The sequence below is a fragment of the Macaca thibetana genome, chromosome 3 (assembly GCF_024542745.1).
Source record: "Macaca thibetana thibetana isolate TM-01 chromosome 3, ASM2454274v1, whole genome shotgun sequence".
In the NCBI taxonomy this organism is placed as follows: Eukaryota; Metazoa; Chordata; class Mammalia; order Primates; family Cercopithecidae; genus Macaca; species Macaca thibetana.
In genome coordinates this window covers 141952176-141967799 of record NC_065580.1, presented here as the reverse complement: position 1 = coordinate 141967799, position 15624 = coordinate 141952176, and the positions used below count along the sequence as shown (strand labels likewise).

At 51.2% G+C, this 15624-nt stretch overlaps 2 protein-coding genes across 2 annotated transcripts in view; both read left to right on the top strand.

Moving 5' to 3' along the window:
• The window catches only part of ARPC1A (actin related protein 2/3 complex subunit 1A), a 374209-nt gene that overhangs the window by 280909 nt on the left and 77676 nt on the right, over positions 1-15624 (top strand). The window lies entirely within an intron of this gene.
• Positions 1-15624, top strand: part of LOC126950446 (myosin-16) — a 74532-nt gene that overhangs the window by 36175 nt on the left and 22733 nt on the right. The window contains exons 21-29 of the mRNA XM_050783938.1: positions 2840-3013; positions 4775-5002; positions 6154-6258; positions 10291-10377; positions 10599-10744; positions 11577-11667; positions 12121-12177; positions 13167-13253; positions 14635-14880. Of these exons, the coding sequence (XP_050639895.1) occupies positions 2840-3013; positions 4775-5002; positions 6154-6258; positions 10291-10377; positions 10599-10744; positions 11577-11667; positions 12121-12177; positions 13167-13253; positions 14635-14880 (1221 nt within the window). The remainder of the gene's footprint in view (positions 1-2839; positions 3014-4774; positions 5003-6153; positions 6259-10290; positions 10378-10598; positions 10745-11576; positions 11668-12120; positions 12178-13166; positions 13254-14634; positions 14881-15624) is intronic.

The following is a 15624-nucleotide window of genomic DNA, read 5'->3' as shown; positions in this document are numbered from 1 at the left end:
TGAGACGGAGTCTCACTCTGTCACCTAGGCTGGAGTGCAGTGGCACAATCTCGGCTCACTGCAAACTCCGCCTCCAGGGTTCAAGTTATTTTCCTGCCTCAGCCTCCTATCTGGGATTACAAGCATCTGCCACCATACCTGGCTAATTTTTGTATTTTTAGTAGAGACAGGGTTTTACCATGTTGGCCAGGCCGGTCTCAAACTCCTGACCTCAGGTGATCCGCCTGCTTTGGCCTCCCAAAGTGCTGCTGGGATTACAGATGTGAGTCACTGCACCTGGCCTCGCTTTTCTATTTTGGAAAAAAAAAAAAAATTCAGACAGGGTCTGACTCTGTTGCCCAGGCTGGAGTACAGGATGCAATCATAGCTCACTGCAGCCTCAAACTCCTGGGCTCAAGCAATCCTTCCACCTCAGCCTCCCAAATAGCTGGGACTATGTGTGCCACCATGCCCAGCTAATTTTTAATTTTTGTTGTTGAAGAGACAGGGTCTTGCTATGTTGCCCAGGCTGGTCTCAAACTCCTGGCCTCAAGCAATCCTCCCACCTCGCCCTCCCAAATGGCTGAGATTACAGGTGCACAGCGCCTACCCAGCTCATTTTTAAACTTTTTGTAGAGAGAGGGTCTTGCTACATTACCCCAGCCAGTCTTGAACTCCTGACCTCAAGTGATACTCCCCAGCCTCCTGGAATTACAGGTGTAAGCCACTGTTCCCAGCCACAAATTTTACTTTAAAAGGAAACTTTGCAGTCTTACCTGCTTTAACCTCATCCTAAGCAAAGATTATCCACAAAATTGTGGATTTGAGTTCTTTTTCATTTTTTAAATTACCTATTAAAGTAACTATTTCACAACTCAAATCAAAGGGTGTCTATGCTTGAATGCATCTCACCAGATCCCTTGGTATACAATTAGACTCTTGGAAGACCCAGGCCAATGGCCTTTAAGGTTCCTTCTGAGCAAGACATGGTAGCAACAGCTGTGAACTCCCCTGCTCGTTACTAATTAGACCTGACAGAGCAAGGTCCTGTTCTAATTAGTTGTTGTCGTTGAGACAAAATCTTGCTCTGTTGCTCAGGCTGGAGTGCAGTGGCACGATCTGGCTCACTGCAACCTCTGCCTCCCGGGTTCAAGCGATTCTCCTGCCTCAGCCTCCTGAGTAGCTGGGACTACAGGCACCCACCACCACACCTGACTAATTTTTTTGTATATTTAGTAGACACGGGATTTCACCATGTTGGCCTGGCTGGTCTTGAACTCCTGACCTCAGGAGATCCGCCCGCCTCAGCCTCCCAAAGTGCTGGGATTACAGGCATGAACCATCGCGCCTGGCCTTTTTATTTTTTTTTATTTTTTATTTTTTTTTAATCCTCTCCTCTTAGTATTCTAACCAAGTTCTAATCTTATTTAACAAAGCCGGATAGGCTGGGTCAATGAAAAAACACTTGTAGTAGGTTTCCATTGAATAAAAAGTGCTACACAGCGGCAAGGTATAGTGGTTACTGCAACCTTTTCATGCCAGCTTTGCCACTGTGACATTTCAGATTCTCAACAGCCAGGCTGGCAATGAACGAGGTTTATCTGTTATCTTTCAAAAGGGGCGCAGGCTGTCCCTCCTCCCAAATCCGTGTCTAGGTCATTTTCCCTCCTGGGAAATGTATCTATTGACTATGTATCTATAGTATCTATGGTATAATGTTTCTGTGGTTCCCAGGGGATCTGCCCCACCAGCTCTGCTAGGTGTTTTAGGAACCCTCAAGGGATGGGAGGGAGGTCTTTGAGGGGCTTGCAGATGCAGGGCAGAATACGGGTGGTGGGACTGGATGGAGCCTGGTGCTCCAGTGCAGGTGAGAAGGGTCAAGTGCACAGAGAGGTCCCGGTGGGTGTTGCGGGTGCAGAGTAGGAGCAAATGCTCCTGGCTAAATGGCAAAGAAGGCCCAGCCCTATAGACACAGGGGCAGGGTCACCGGCCAGGGTGGGAAGTGTCAGCCCTCCTCCTCCACACAGTGCAGGAGGAGGGAAGGGGCTACATTGTGGAAGGCCTGCAAGGCCAAGTCGAGAGGTAGGACTTCATGTTAGAGAGAAGATGAAATAAGTGAGAGACAGAGAGAGAGAGAGAGAAAGAGTAAGAGACAGAGAGAGAGATACACACATAGAGAAAAACAAAGAGAACTGCACAGAAAATGAGAGAGAGAGAAACAAAGAGAGAGACGGCGCAACAGAGAGACAGGCAGAGAGAGAGACAAAGATAGAGACAGCATGAGACAGAGAAAGAGAGACAGGGAGAGAGAAAAACAGAGAGGGAGCAGAGCAACAGAGAGAGACTGAGAAGAGAGGCAGAGATAGGAATGGCAGGAGAAAGACAGAGACAGAGAGAGAGAGAAACAGTGGGTGAGAGAGAGACAGCAAACAGACAGACAGAGACAGAAACTGAGAGCGCCAGAGAGTGGGAGGATTCAGTAGGGAAGGAAGGAGGGAGGGGATCCCAAGGCTGTGATTTCACCGGGGCTCCTGGTGTCTACACAACATGCAGAACAGATGTAAGCCATGGGGCACCCAGATGCTGAGGATACCTGACTCCATGTCACTCAGGATTAAAGAGCATCCTAAGAATTGTCCTAGGTGAGGATGGGCCTTCTCTGTTGAGGCCAGGGATGCTTTACACAAGTTCAGCCTGGTGGCGTCTGTGGAGAGGGACCCCACCCCAGAGTTACAGCAAAGCTGCTTCCCACCACAGTGGTGCCGTGAGGTCACACCTGAGGCAGAGACTCCACCGCCCTCCGTCTACCCCCCGGCAAAGCCCATTCTCCTAACGCTCTTTGGTGTTGCTCATTGCCCAGGTCAAGCCGCTCCTGAATGTGGCTCGGCAAGAGGAGGAGATGAAGGCCAAGGAGGAGGAGCTCAGGCAAGCCATGACCAAGACCCAGGAGCTGGTAAACAAGGTCAAGGAACTGGAGGAGAAGACAGCCACGCTCAGCCAGGAGAAGAATGACCTCACCATTCAGCTGCAGGCTGTATGTGGGGTCGCTGGGGAGAAGGGTGGGGAACCCAATACAGCCTTGACCCTGGGAGGGAGGAAGGGCGAGCTCTTTTGAAAATCCGTGTCCCTCCAGACCACGGGAAATTCTCCAGCATACAAGGTCACCCTCGACCCAACTACCAAAAGGTCTCCATCCAATTTGTGTGTGTGTGTGTGTGTCAGAGAGAGAGAGAGACAGACAGACAGACAGACAGACAGACAGACAGGGACAGGGTCTTGCTCTGTTGCCCAGGTTGGAGTGAGGTGGCTTGATCACAGCTCACAGCAGCCTCCATCTCCTGGACACAAGTGATCCTCCCACCTCAGCCTCCCAAGTAGCTGGGACTATACCACCAAGCCCAGCCAATTTTTTGTATTTTTTGTAGAGACAGGGTCTCACTGTTGCCCAGGCTGGTCTCAAACTCCCAGCCTCAAGTGATCCTCCCATTTCGGCCTCCCAAAGAGCTGGGATTACAGGTGTGAGCCCTTGTGCCTGGTCTCCATCAAACTCTTATTTGCACACAGCAGCAGGCTGGGCATACACAGCTACAGGACCTGCCTGCAGGGAAAGTCCAGGGATGGTGGCCACGAGATGGGGTGAGAACAGCGTCCCCTAGAGTCAGGGCGGGGCTCTGCCCTACGAACTTGGCAATTTACCCTCTCCAAGCCTCCTTTTCCTCACCTGTCCAGGGAAACACAGCAGGGAAGAATAAACGATGTCATTTCTGAAGGATGCCTGACTAAATGTCCCGTGGTGAATTCACTGCTGGGGTCCTTCTGGTTTGCAAAGTTTTTCCTATTCCTTCCCTGATTTGACTCTCACCACCCCCCTGTTAAGACACCCGATTTTCACGTGCGTCATACAGGGTAGAAAAACTCAGTTTGGCAGACATTTAGAGATTTGATCAAAGTCCCAGACCCCTTAGTAGAAAACCCAGGCCTGGAAGGGGCCCAGTTCCATCTTCAGTCCTCCCTGCTCTGCCACGGCTGTCTCTGCAGCCATGAGTATGTGTGGCACTTGCATTTTCTTTTCACCGTCCCCAAAGGCCTCCAACATCATTTCTCAGTATACTCTTCAGACCCCTGAGAAGTTGCTTGAACTGATATCCCCATTTTGTTTGTGGAGGCTGAGGCTGGGCAAGACTAAAGTGATGGAAGAATCATCCTGGGCCAGGTGCAATGGTTCATGCTCGTAAACCCAACACTCTGGGAGGCCAAGGCAGGAGGAATGCTTGAGCCCAGGAATTCCAGACCAGCCTGGGCAACATAGTGAAACCCCATCTCTACAAAAAAGTTTAAAAATTAGCTGAGTGTGGTGGCACATCTGTAGTCCCAGCTACTCAGGAGGCTGAAGTGGGAGGATTGCTTAAGCCTAGAAGGTCGAGACTGCAGTGAGCCATGATTGTGCCACTGCACCCCAGCCTGGGTGACAGAGCGAGACCCTGTTTCAAAAATAAAAATAAAAAACTTAGCTGGGCATTGCAGTGTGTACCTGTAGCCTCAGCTACTTGGAAGGATGAGGTGGGAGGATTGCTTGAGCCCAGGAGGTCAAGACTGCAGTGAGCTGTGATCACACCACAGCACTCCAGCCTGAACAACAAAGCAAAACCCTGACTCAAAAAAAACAAAAAACAAAAAAAAGGAGCTCAGAGATAGCCCGGCCCCTTGTCCAACCCCCAGGACACATTTGTTCAGCTCAAGGCTGTGTGGTCTTTGCCTGGACCCTGCCTGCCACTGGGGCTCTTTCTCCCAACAGGAGCAAGAGAACCTGATGGATGCAGAGGAGCGCCTGACACAGATGATGAAGACCAAGATGGATCTGGAGAGCCAGATCTCAGACATGCAGGAGCGGCTGGAGGAGGAAGAAGGCACAGCGGCCTCGCTGAGTGCTGCCAAGCGCAAGCTGGAGGGGGAGCTGAGTGACCTGAAGCGGGACCTGGAGGGCCTGGAAACCACACTGGCCAAGACAGAGAAGGAGAAGCAGGTGAGGAGAGGCCAGGGCCCTGCCACGCTTTTCTCAGGCCACCGTCAGGGGCCATACCTGAAGCCCCTGTGGTGGCTATGCCCAGTGCCCTGACCACTGACCATATGCGGCGTTTTTTTGGTTTTTTTGTTTTTTTGAGCTTTTTTGTTTGTTTTGAGACAGAGTCTCGCTCTCACTCTGTCACCCAGGCTGGAGTGCAATGGTGCGATCTTGGCTCACTGCAACCTCCCCCTCCCGGGTTCCAGTGATTCTCATACCTCCGCCTCCTAAGTAGCTGGAACTACAGGTGTGGCGCCACCATGCCCAACTATTTTTGTATTTTTAGTGGAGACAGGGTTTTGCCATGTTGGCCAGACTCATCTTGAACACCTGACCTCAGGTGATCTGCCCGCCTTGGCCTCCCAAAGTGCTGGGATTACAGGCATGAGCCACCGTACCCAGCCCACATGGGGCTATTGTCACATCCATTAATTTACAACTTAAAATGCAATTCCTCGGTTGCACAAGCCACATTACAGGTGCTCAGCAGCCATGTGCGGTAAGTGTCACTGCATGGGACAGCAAAGGCAGAGAACATGACCGTTACTACAGACAGGTCTGCTGGGCAGGGCAGCTGACTAAGGGGACTGAGAGGTGTTCCCATCACTTTGAAGTGTCTACCTTCAGCTGTTGAATTTCTGCCCAAACAAGCAGTTGCTGCCCCTCTGAGCAGCTCCCTGGGGGAAGCCCTGGCTCCTGATGCCATCTGGCCGGCCCCTGGGCCCAAGGGCCCTACCTGCTATTGCAGGTAGGTGGGGTTCTCCAGCAGGGTAAGCGGGGGCTCTGCCTAAACTTGAGCTTCTCCTGCTCTGCTGCACACACAAACCACCAGGGATACTGTCAGGTGCAGACTCTGGCGGGCCCAGCGGAGTCCGAGAGTCTGTATTTCTAGCATGCTCCTAGGGGATGCCACTGCTGACATCCGGGGACCATGCTTTGAGAAGCCAAGGTTCTTGCTGCTCCCCTTCACCCCCACGGTTCTGACTTGGTTGGTCTGAGACATGCCCTGGGCACTGGCATTTCTGAAGCTCCCAGGAGACTCAAGAGTACACCCAAGCTGAGGATTCCCTCCAGCTTTAAGGCTCTACCTCTCTCCCTGCCCTGGTTTCTAGGCCCTGGATCACAAGGTCCGTACCCTGACCGGGGACATCTCGCTCCGTGAAGACTCCATCGCCAAGCTCCAGAAGGAGAAGAGGGCCCTGGAGGAGCTGTACCAGGTAGGTTTCCCTTGCGTCTTCCTCGGCCCAGCAGCTGGAGCTTGGCACAGTGTGCTTTCCATTGGACATTGGAGCCCCGAGTTCAAATCCTGGCCCTGCTGCCCCCTCAGCTTGGAGCCTTAGGAAAGTTAAGGAATTCTTCGTATATCTCGGTTTCAAGAGTGACGTGGGTGTGGCCCCCTTTTACTGCCTTCCTTCCAAGTTTGTTATAAGTGGGGTGACAATATAATTTGTCTTCCAAACTAGGACAGTTTTGAGAGCAAGAGGGGGAGCTATTAACAATTATGAATCAACTAGGCATGGCAGCTCACATCTTTAATCCCAGCACTTTGGGAGGCTGAGGCAGGAGGATCCCCTCAGTTTAGGAGTTTGAGACCAGCCCGGGCAACATGGCAAAACTTCCATCTCTACAAAAAATTACAAAAATTAGCCAGGTCTGGTGGCACGCACCTGTAGTCCCAGCTATTCAGGAGGCTGAGGCAGGAGGATAACTTGAGCCCAGGAGTTGCAGGTTGCAGTGAGCCAAGATTGCGCCATTTCTCTCCAGCCTGGGTGACAGCGAGACTCTGTCTCAAAACAAACAAACAACAAAACAATTATGAGTTAGGTTGGGCCCATGCACACCGGAGAAAGTATGCTCACCGGAGTGGTAGGGATGGAGTGGGGTGTATGGAAGTGCCCCGTGAGCTCGAAAGCCCCAGCAAAGCCTAAGACACTGTGGCAACAACAGGTCATGAGCTCTTGAGGCCATGGGGAGACCCACCGACTTTCCCAGGGCCACTGTCACAGGCTCAGGCTCCTGAATGCAGAGCCAGCTCTGACCGGCCACCAGTGCTGACCTCCAGAGAAACAGGAGCAAAGAGCCGGACAGTGGACCCCTCGTCCCTGTGTTTGCTGACACTGTGAATCCACATGTCCCCTGAGTGCCTCTCCCTGGTGCCTCAGGAACTGCCGCCCTTGCCCTGTGATTTTCAAGCATATCAGAGCCAGAGCCTCCTTTCATAACAAACACAGTCGATGAGTGTTATTCACACTGGTTATGTTTTTGTTGTTCTGAGACTGAGGCTCGCTCTGCCACCCAGGCTGGAGTTCAGTGGTGTGGTCTCGGCTCACTGCAACCTCTGCCTCCCAGGTTCAAGTGATTCCCCTGCCTCAGCCTCCCGAGTAGCTGGGATTACAGGCACGCGCCACCATGCCCAGCTAATTTTTTGTATTTTTAGTAGAGATGGGGGTTTCACCATATCGGCCGGGCTGGTCTTGAACTCCTGACCTCAAATGATCCTCCCACCTGAGCCTCCCAAAGTGCTGGGATTACAGGCGTGAGCCACCGCACCCGGCCTCACAGCGGTTATGTTCTGTAAAGTTGCCATAAACACTGAATTAACCAATAATAATTCAATACTGAATTAGCAAATATGAACCACTGCTCCTGGGGAAAATACAGGGTTAGACTCTTACAAGCCTCTGGTCATAATATTTTTTTTTTTTTTTTTTTTTTTTTGAGACACGGTCTCACTCTGTCACCAAGGCTGGAGTGCAGTGGTACAATCACAGCTCACTGTAGCCTTGACTTCCCAGGCTCAGGCGATCCTCCCACCTCAGCCTCCTGAGTAACTGGGATTATAGGCACGTACCACTGCACCCCGCAAATTTTTGTTTCTTCGTTTTTGAGACAGAGCCTCACACTGTCACCCGAGCTGGAGTGCAGTGGCGCCATTTTGGCTCATTGCAACCTCGGCCTCCCAGGTTCAAGCGATTCTCCTGCCTCAGCCTCCCGAGTAGCTGGGATTACAGGTGCATGCCACAATGCCTGGCTAATTTTTTTGTGTTTTTAGTAGAGACGGGCTTTCACTATGTTGGCCAAGCTGGTCTCAAACTCCTGACCTCGTGATCCACCTGTCTCAGTCTCCCAAAGTGCTGGGATTATAGGTGTGAGCCACCATGCCCAGCCAATTTTTATATTTCGTGTAGGGTTTCATCATGTTGCCCAGGCTGGTCTTGAATTCCTGGGCTCAAGTCATCCTCCCGCCTCGGCCTCCCAAAGTGCTGGGATTGCAGGCATGAGCCACCGCATGCCCCACCAACATTTTCATCAATCTATCAATACATAATTCATGCAACTATGGTCAATACATTACTTTGTTATGTATGTCTTATTTAAATTGTTGATTCGTTCACACTGAACTTAGGGCCAGCAGCACTATACCTTGCATCTGAATGAAGCTTCTCTCACACACATCACAGCCCTCTTGCACTTAGGGACACTCAACAGCCCTTCAGCACTGTGCTTGGGGGTCATTTTAAGCAGCAAAACCCCCCATAAAAAAAAAAAAAGTAAAAAAAGCCATGGCATTAAATATAGCATAAAAATGACATTTTTTTTTTACAGTATGAGGCTGAAACAAAAAGGCACTTTGTTCAACCTCAGCAGAGAATGTGCGCATCAAAGTTTCTCCCCACCCCACATGCATGTTTGCAAATAACCATGAGAAAGTGTTGCGAGTAGTGATTTTGGATTGCAAATATGTTTTGGGGAGTGGGTAAATGGACAAATAGAGAATCTACAAATAGGCCGGGCACTGTGGCCCATGCCTGTAATCTCAGCACTTTGGGAAGCTGAGGCGGGCAGATCACCTGAGGTCAGGAGTTTGAGACCAGCCTGGCCAACATGGTGAAACCCTGTCTCTACTAAAAATACAAAAATTAGCCAGGTGTGGTGGCACACAGCTGTAGTCCCAGCTACTCAGGAGGCTGAGGTATGAGAATTGCTTGAACCCAGGAGGTAGAGGTTGCAGTGGGCCACGCCACTGCACTCCAGCCTGGGCAACAGAGCGAGACCCTGTCTCAAAATAAATAAATAAAAATAAATAAAATAAAATGTAGTACAGGCCAGTGCAGGCCGTGGATCATCCCTGTAATCTTAGCATGAGGATTACAGGAGGATCACTGAGCCAGGAGGATCACTTGAGCCTAGGAGTTTGAGACCAGCCTGGGAAACATAGCAAGACCTTGTCTCTACAAAAAATTTAAAAATTAGCCAGGTGTGCTGGCGTGCGCCTCTAGTCCCAGCTACTTGGGAGGCTGAGGCAGAAGGATTGCTTGAGCCCAGGAGTTCAAGACCAGCCTGGGCAACACAGCAAGACCCTGTTTCTACAAAAACTAGAAAAAAAAATTAGCCAGGAGGCTGAGGCAAGAGGGTTGCTTGAGCCCAAGAGGTGGAGGCTGCAGTTAGCTATGATCGTACCACCGTACTCCAGTCTGAGTGATGGAGTGAGATCCTATCTCAAAAAAACAAAAATTGTAGTGCATATGAAATGAAAAAGAACATTGAGTTACATGTAAAAGGGTGCTAGGCTCTAGGTTTAGAAGAGTAGAAATGGTTGTTTTACTGACATGAGTGCCTGGGTGTGACATCAGGAATGTGTTCTAGAGAATTCTTCTTCATGGTACCAGATGGTCCAGAGCAAAATGGGATGTCCAGCATCACTGGAGTCATCCACTAAATGTCAGAGGGGCCTCCAATCACTGTGACAACCAAAAGCACCCCACCTATTTCCCATATGCCCCCTGGGGAACCAGAGATAGGGTCCCACTGTTGCTCAGGCTGAAATGCAGTGGTGCCATCATAGCTCACTGCAGCCCCAACCTGCTGGGCTCGTGATCGTCCTGCCTCAGTCTCCTGAGTAGCTGGCACTACAGACGTGTGCCACCACACCTGGCTAATTTTTGCATTTTTTGTAGAGACAGGGTCTGACTCTGTCACCCAGGCTGGAGTGCAGTAGTATGATCATAGTTCACTGCAGCCTCAACTTTCCTGGTTCAAGCAATTGACCTCCCTGATGGGTGGCTCTGGTCCATCTGCTCGGGCCTCACCCACACCCAGGAGCAGGTGCTCAGTACCTACTCACTAAAGTCAACTGAACTCCCCAAAGCCTGGGAGCTGCACGGCTCAGAAGTGATGACTGAGGATCAGGACTGTTCAGCTGCTCCCACTGGGCCTCATGGCACTCACGTGTGTATCTGTCCTTCTAGAAAACCCTGGATGACCTACAGGCTGAGGAGGACAAGGTGAACCACCTGACCAAGAATAACAGCAAGCTGAGCACACAGATCCACGAGGTAATACCCGTTGCCATGGCCGCCTTTACAACTCCAAGGCCAGATCCCTCTGGGGGCACGGGGTCCGAAGATAAGTTTTGAGAACTGGACCAACACATCCCCCAGGGCGTGAGGGCCCTTCTGATGCCACAGCTAAAGGATCGGACCCAGTCTGGTTCCTTCTTGCCTTCTGACCTCAGTCTCTCCTCGTCTACCTTCTCTTGCTGTTCTTGTCTCCGTAGCTGGAGGATAACTGGGAGCAGGAAAAGAAAATCCGGGCGGAGGTGGAAAAGGCTCGTCGCAAAGCTGAGAGTGACCTGAAGATGACCATCGACAACCTCAATGAGATGGAGCGTTCCAAGCTGGATCTCGAGGAGGTGGTGAAAAAGTATGTCTTGTCGTTCATTCGTTCTGTCCGTCACAATTGTAGCAATAGATGGAGTTGCCTGGAGGGCGCCAGGAGCCAGTCACTGTACGGAGGGCCTCACATACATTCATGCATGTCCCAAGCACCTGCCAGGCATGGAAGATATGCAGAGAGGTAGGGGCTGCCCTGTCCACAGGCAACACTCAACGTCACACAATACCTGGTGGGCACTGGAGAGGAGGTGAGCACCACTATCCCAGGGAGCACTGAGGACTCAGCAAGGCAGGGAGGCATCATAAAAGCCTGTGACCAGGTCGGGTACGGTGGCTCATGCCTGTAAGCGCAGCACTTTGGGAGGCCAAGGCGGGAGGATGGCTTTGAGGCCAGGAGCTCAAGACCAGCCTGGGCAATGTAGCAAGACCCCGTCTCTACAAAAAATACAAAAATTAACTGGGCACGATTGAGCCAGCCTGTGGCCCCAGCTACTAGAGAGGCTGAGGTGGGAGGATCATATAAGCCCAGGAGGTCAAGGCTGCAGTGAGCCATGATCATACCACTGCACTGCATTCTGGGTGACAGAGCAACACCCTGTCTCAAAAAAAAAAGTGTCACATTAGTAAATGTGTGAATGAATGAATGAATGATGAAATGCTTGAGGAGCTCATTCAGGGGTCTAATTGTTCTGTAGCGTGAGACCTTCTGGGCTGTCACCACAGAAGGCCAGAAGGGGCTGGGAAGTGCGTGCGTTTCGGCAGGTTCAAGGCCTCCTCTGGCAGCCCAGGCGCCATTCCCTCACCAGCTCGCTGGTCTGCCCTCAGAGCCTTTCCTCAGGAGACCAACCCTTCCCTTGCAGGAGGGATTTGGAAATAAACTCTGTCAACTCGAAATATGAGGATGAGCAGTCTCTGAATTCCACGCTGCAGAGGAAACTGAAGGAGCACCAGGTATGTCTAGGACCAAGAAGCATGAGCTCTCTGTCAGAAATGCACTTCTCTGAACCCTTTGTTCGCATCAGCTACTTGGTGGCTGAGGTTTCCTGAGGAGCGAGAGTGCCATAGAGTCCTTGGAGATCGACCCATGTTCCCCTCACTAGGGGTGAAATCCAAAGTCCCTACCATGGTTATGAGGCCCTCCAACTGCTCCCCGCCTGACCTCATTACCGAGTGCTTCCCTCCACTCTATCCAGCCATGCTGGCTCCTGGCTGGGTGTCACGCATGCCAGGCCCCCTCCTGCCTGCCCCGGGGCCTTTGTGCGTGCTCTCTGGGATCTGCCTCTCTCTGCTTTTGACAGTGGCTCTCATATTCTCACATCCCTATTTTCCGTCCTAAAAGGCTAAGGGGCTAACTTACTAACTTTGCCTGGGAGAGATGAATCCCCTCCCTTCTCTGTCTGCTAGGCCCGAATTGAAGAGCTGGAGGAAGAATTAGAAGCTGAGAGGGCCATGAGAGCCAAGGTAAATGAAATATGTTTCCCCTTCTTGAGTCAAAAGACGTAACGGCAGCCATACATCCAACCATGGATAGAAACCTCCTCTAAGAAAACCAGTAGAGAAGGCAGGTGTCCAGTTAAAAAGTCTAGTTGCTTCTTGAGCACCTGCTGTGTGCCAGGGACTGAACTGCACATTCACATTAATCATTACGTGAAAGGCAGATGCTTTGTGTGGCTTGAGTCCAGAGGAGAAGAGGCTGGTTCTACCCGGGAGAGATGGGGGAGGGAACACTTGACCTCAAAGATGGAATTCAACAGGTAGACGCAGGGAGGAAGGGCTGGGCAAAGGGAGTAAAATAGCACCTACCTTCATTGGGATGAAAGTGTAAACAGAGAAAGCACCTGTTCGCAAGAACAGAGCATGGAGGGAGGCTTGAGGGTGGGGATCCTACACGGCATGAGCCCAGAAAGCTGGTGGGAGACAAATCACAGTGTACCTAATCCCAAATTCAGCCAAATTGGACAGGTGGTGGGTAGGACAGGCACTAATGCCCACCCAGTGTGGGGAAGACAGTGTCCTTCACTGATGACAGGCAGGGCACAAGGCCCCCAGGCACAGAATCCTGGCTTCTCAAAGGTGAAGCAGTCATCATGCTCTTTACTGGAGAAAAAGGAGCTCTGGGTGATTATCATTGGTATCATTAAATCTCATCCCATGGCCAGGCACAGTGGCTCATGCCTGTAATCCAGATACCTTGGGCGATCAAGGCAGGAGGATCAGTTGAGACCAGGAGACCAGCCTGAGCAACATGGTGAAAACCCATCTCAACAAAAACTTTAAAAATTAGCTGGGTGTGATGACACATGTCTGTAGTCGCAGATACTCGGGAGGCGAGGTTAGAGGACTGTTTGAGCAAGGCAGGTGAAGGTTGCAGTGAGTCAAGATGGTGCTGCTGCACTCCAGCCTGGGCCACAGAGGAAGGCTCTATCTCAAAACAAAAATTTTCATCCCAGGTGGAGAAACAACGCAGTGACCTGTCCCGGGATCTCGAAGACCTCAGTGACAGGCTGGAGGAAGCGGGTGGAGCCACATCGGCTCAGGTACCCATCCCAGGGGGCTCAGAAACCCCCAGCCCTGCCCACACGTAGGGAGAAAAAATGCTGGACTATAAGCAGTTTGATCAAGACCAGTTCATTCTTGCTAGGTTCCTGAGACAGACTTGAGGAGAAACCAATTAATAATTTAAAAATGAGGCCTGGAGCAGTGGCTCACGCCTGTAATCCCAACACCTGGGGAGGTAAAGGCAGAAGGCTCACTTGAGCCCAGGGGTTTCTGACCAGCCTGGGCAACACAGCAAAAGCCCATCTCTCAAAAAGAAAAAAAAAAAGGAGCTGGGCATGGTGGCACATTCCTGTAGTTCCAGATACTCAAGAGGCTAAAGAAGGAGGATCACTTGAGCCCAGGGAGGTTGAGGCTGTAGTGAGCCATGATGGCACCACTGCATTCCAGCCTGGGTGACAGAGCAAGACCCTGTCTCTTGAAAACAAACAGAAAGAGTTTGCTACTCACAGTTCCCAAGAAGCCAGGGCACAGCAGGCCACGCAGGGCCAGAGAGAGGCACTGAGGCTGGTTAGGAGGCAGATGGCTGGGGGGAAATGTAGGCACAGGCCTTTACTCTGGCTCCCATGGGAAGGAACAGGTGAAACAGGGTGAACAGGCTCCTGACTGGCCAGTCTGGACAGTGTCAGTGGACTGTGGAGCTGATCCTAGTTGTCAGTACCTGGACCTGGAGTGATTAGGGCAGGAATATAGTGAGTAGAAATCTGAGAGCCCAGCCAGGTGCGGTGGCTCACGCCTGTACTCCCAACACTTTGGGAGGCTGAGCCAGGTGGATCACCTGAGGTCAGGAGTTCGAGACCAGCCTGGTCAACATGGTGAAACCCCATCTCTACTAAAAACACAAAAAATTAGCTGGGCATGGTGACAGGCACCTGTAATCCCAGCTACTTGGGAGGCTGAGGCAGGAGAATCACTTGAACCCAGGAGGCGGAGGTTGCAGCAAGCCGAGATCATGCCACTGCACTACAGCCTGGGCAACAAGAGTGAAATTGCTTCTCAAAAAAAAAAAAAAAAAAAAAAAAAAGGACATCAGTCGTTAGCTTAGAGCCCACCCTAATCCAGTATGACATCTTAACTAGTTCCCTCTGCAAAGACGCTATTTCCAAATCAGGTCCCATTCACAGGTACCCACGGTTAGGACTTGAGTGTATCTTTTTGGAGGGTACAATTTAACACACAACACTCCCTAAACAATTCCTGTGGGCAACCCCCGCCCCCCAAAGGCTAAGCATTGGCATTTCAAGCAGGACTTCTTTTAGCGAGGTGCGGGAAAATCAGGGAACCACCGAGCAGCTGGGCGGTGTCCACCCCAAAAAGGCTGGCACTGGCCATTTCTGCTAAGCCGCTCCTCTTCTACCCCAGATCGAGCAGAACCGCAAGCGGGAGGCTGAGCTGCTGAAGCTGCGGCGGGAGCTGGAAGAGGCCGCCCTGCAGAGTGAGGCGACGGCCTCCACACTGCGCAAGAAGCACATGGACTCCATGGCCGAGCTGACAGAGCGTGTGGAGAGCCTGCAGAGGGTCAAGTCCAAGTTGGAGAAGGATAAACAGGTCATGAAGGCCGAGATTGACGACCTCAGTGCCAGTGTGGAGACGATACAGAAGTCCAAGGTGAATAACCTAACTGTGGGCCGGGCACAGTGGCTCACTCCTGTAATCCCAGCACTTTGGGAGGCTGAGGCAGGAGGATCGCTTTTGAGAGGCCAGGAGTTGGGGACCAACCTGGACAACATAGCCAGACCTCATCTCTTCAAAAAACAAAATTACCCAGGGATGGGAGCATGTGCCTATAGTCCTAGTTACTCAGGAGGCTGAGGCAGGAGGATTGCTTGAGCCCAGGAGGTTGAGACTGCAGTGAAATGAATATCATTGCGCCACTGCACTCCAGCCTGGGCAACAGAGAGAGACCCTGTCTCTAAAATAAAATAAAATAAAATACAATAAAATAACCTGCCGGTCACAATGGCTTACGCCTGTAATCCCAGCACTTTGGGAGACTGAGGCAAGCGGATTTCCTGAGGTCAGGAGTTCGAGACCAGCCTGGCCAACATGCTGAAACCCTGTCTCTACTAAAAATACAAAAATTGCTTAAACCTGGGAGGCAGAGGTTGCAGTGAGCCGAGATTGTGCCACTGCACTCCAGCCCGGGCGACAGTGCGAGACTCTGTCTCAAAAAATAAAAATAAAAAATAAAAATAACCTGTGCTTCAATTTCTTCATCTATAACATGAAGACAATTGTCATAATCCCCACCTTAGAGTGCTATTATGAGGGCTGCAATAGTTTCTGGCACATAAGAAATGCTCAGTAGGCCAGGCACAGTGGCTAATGCCTGTAATCCCAGCACTTTGAGAG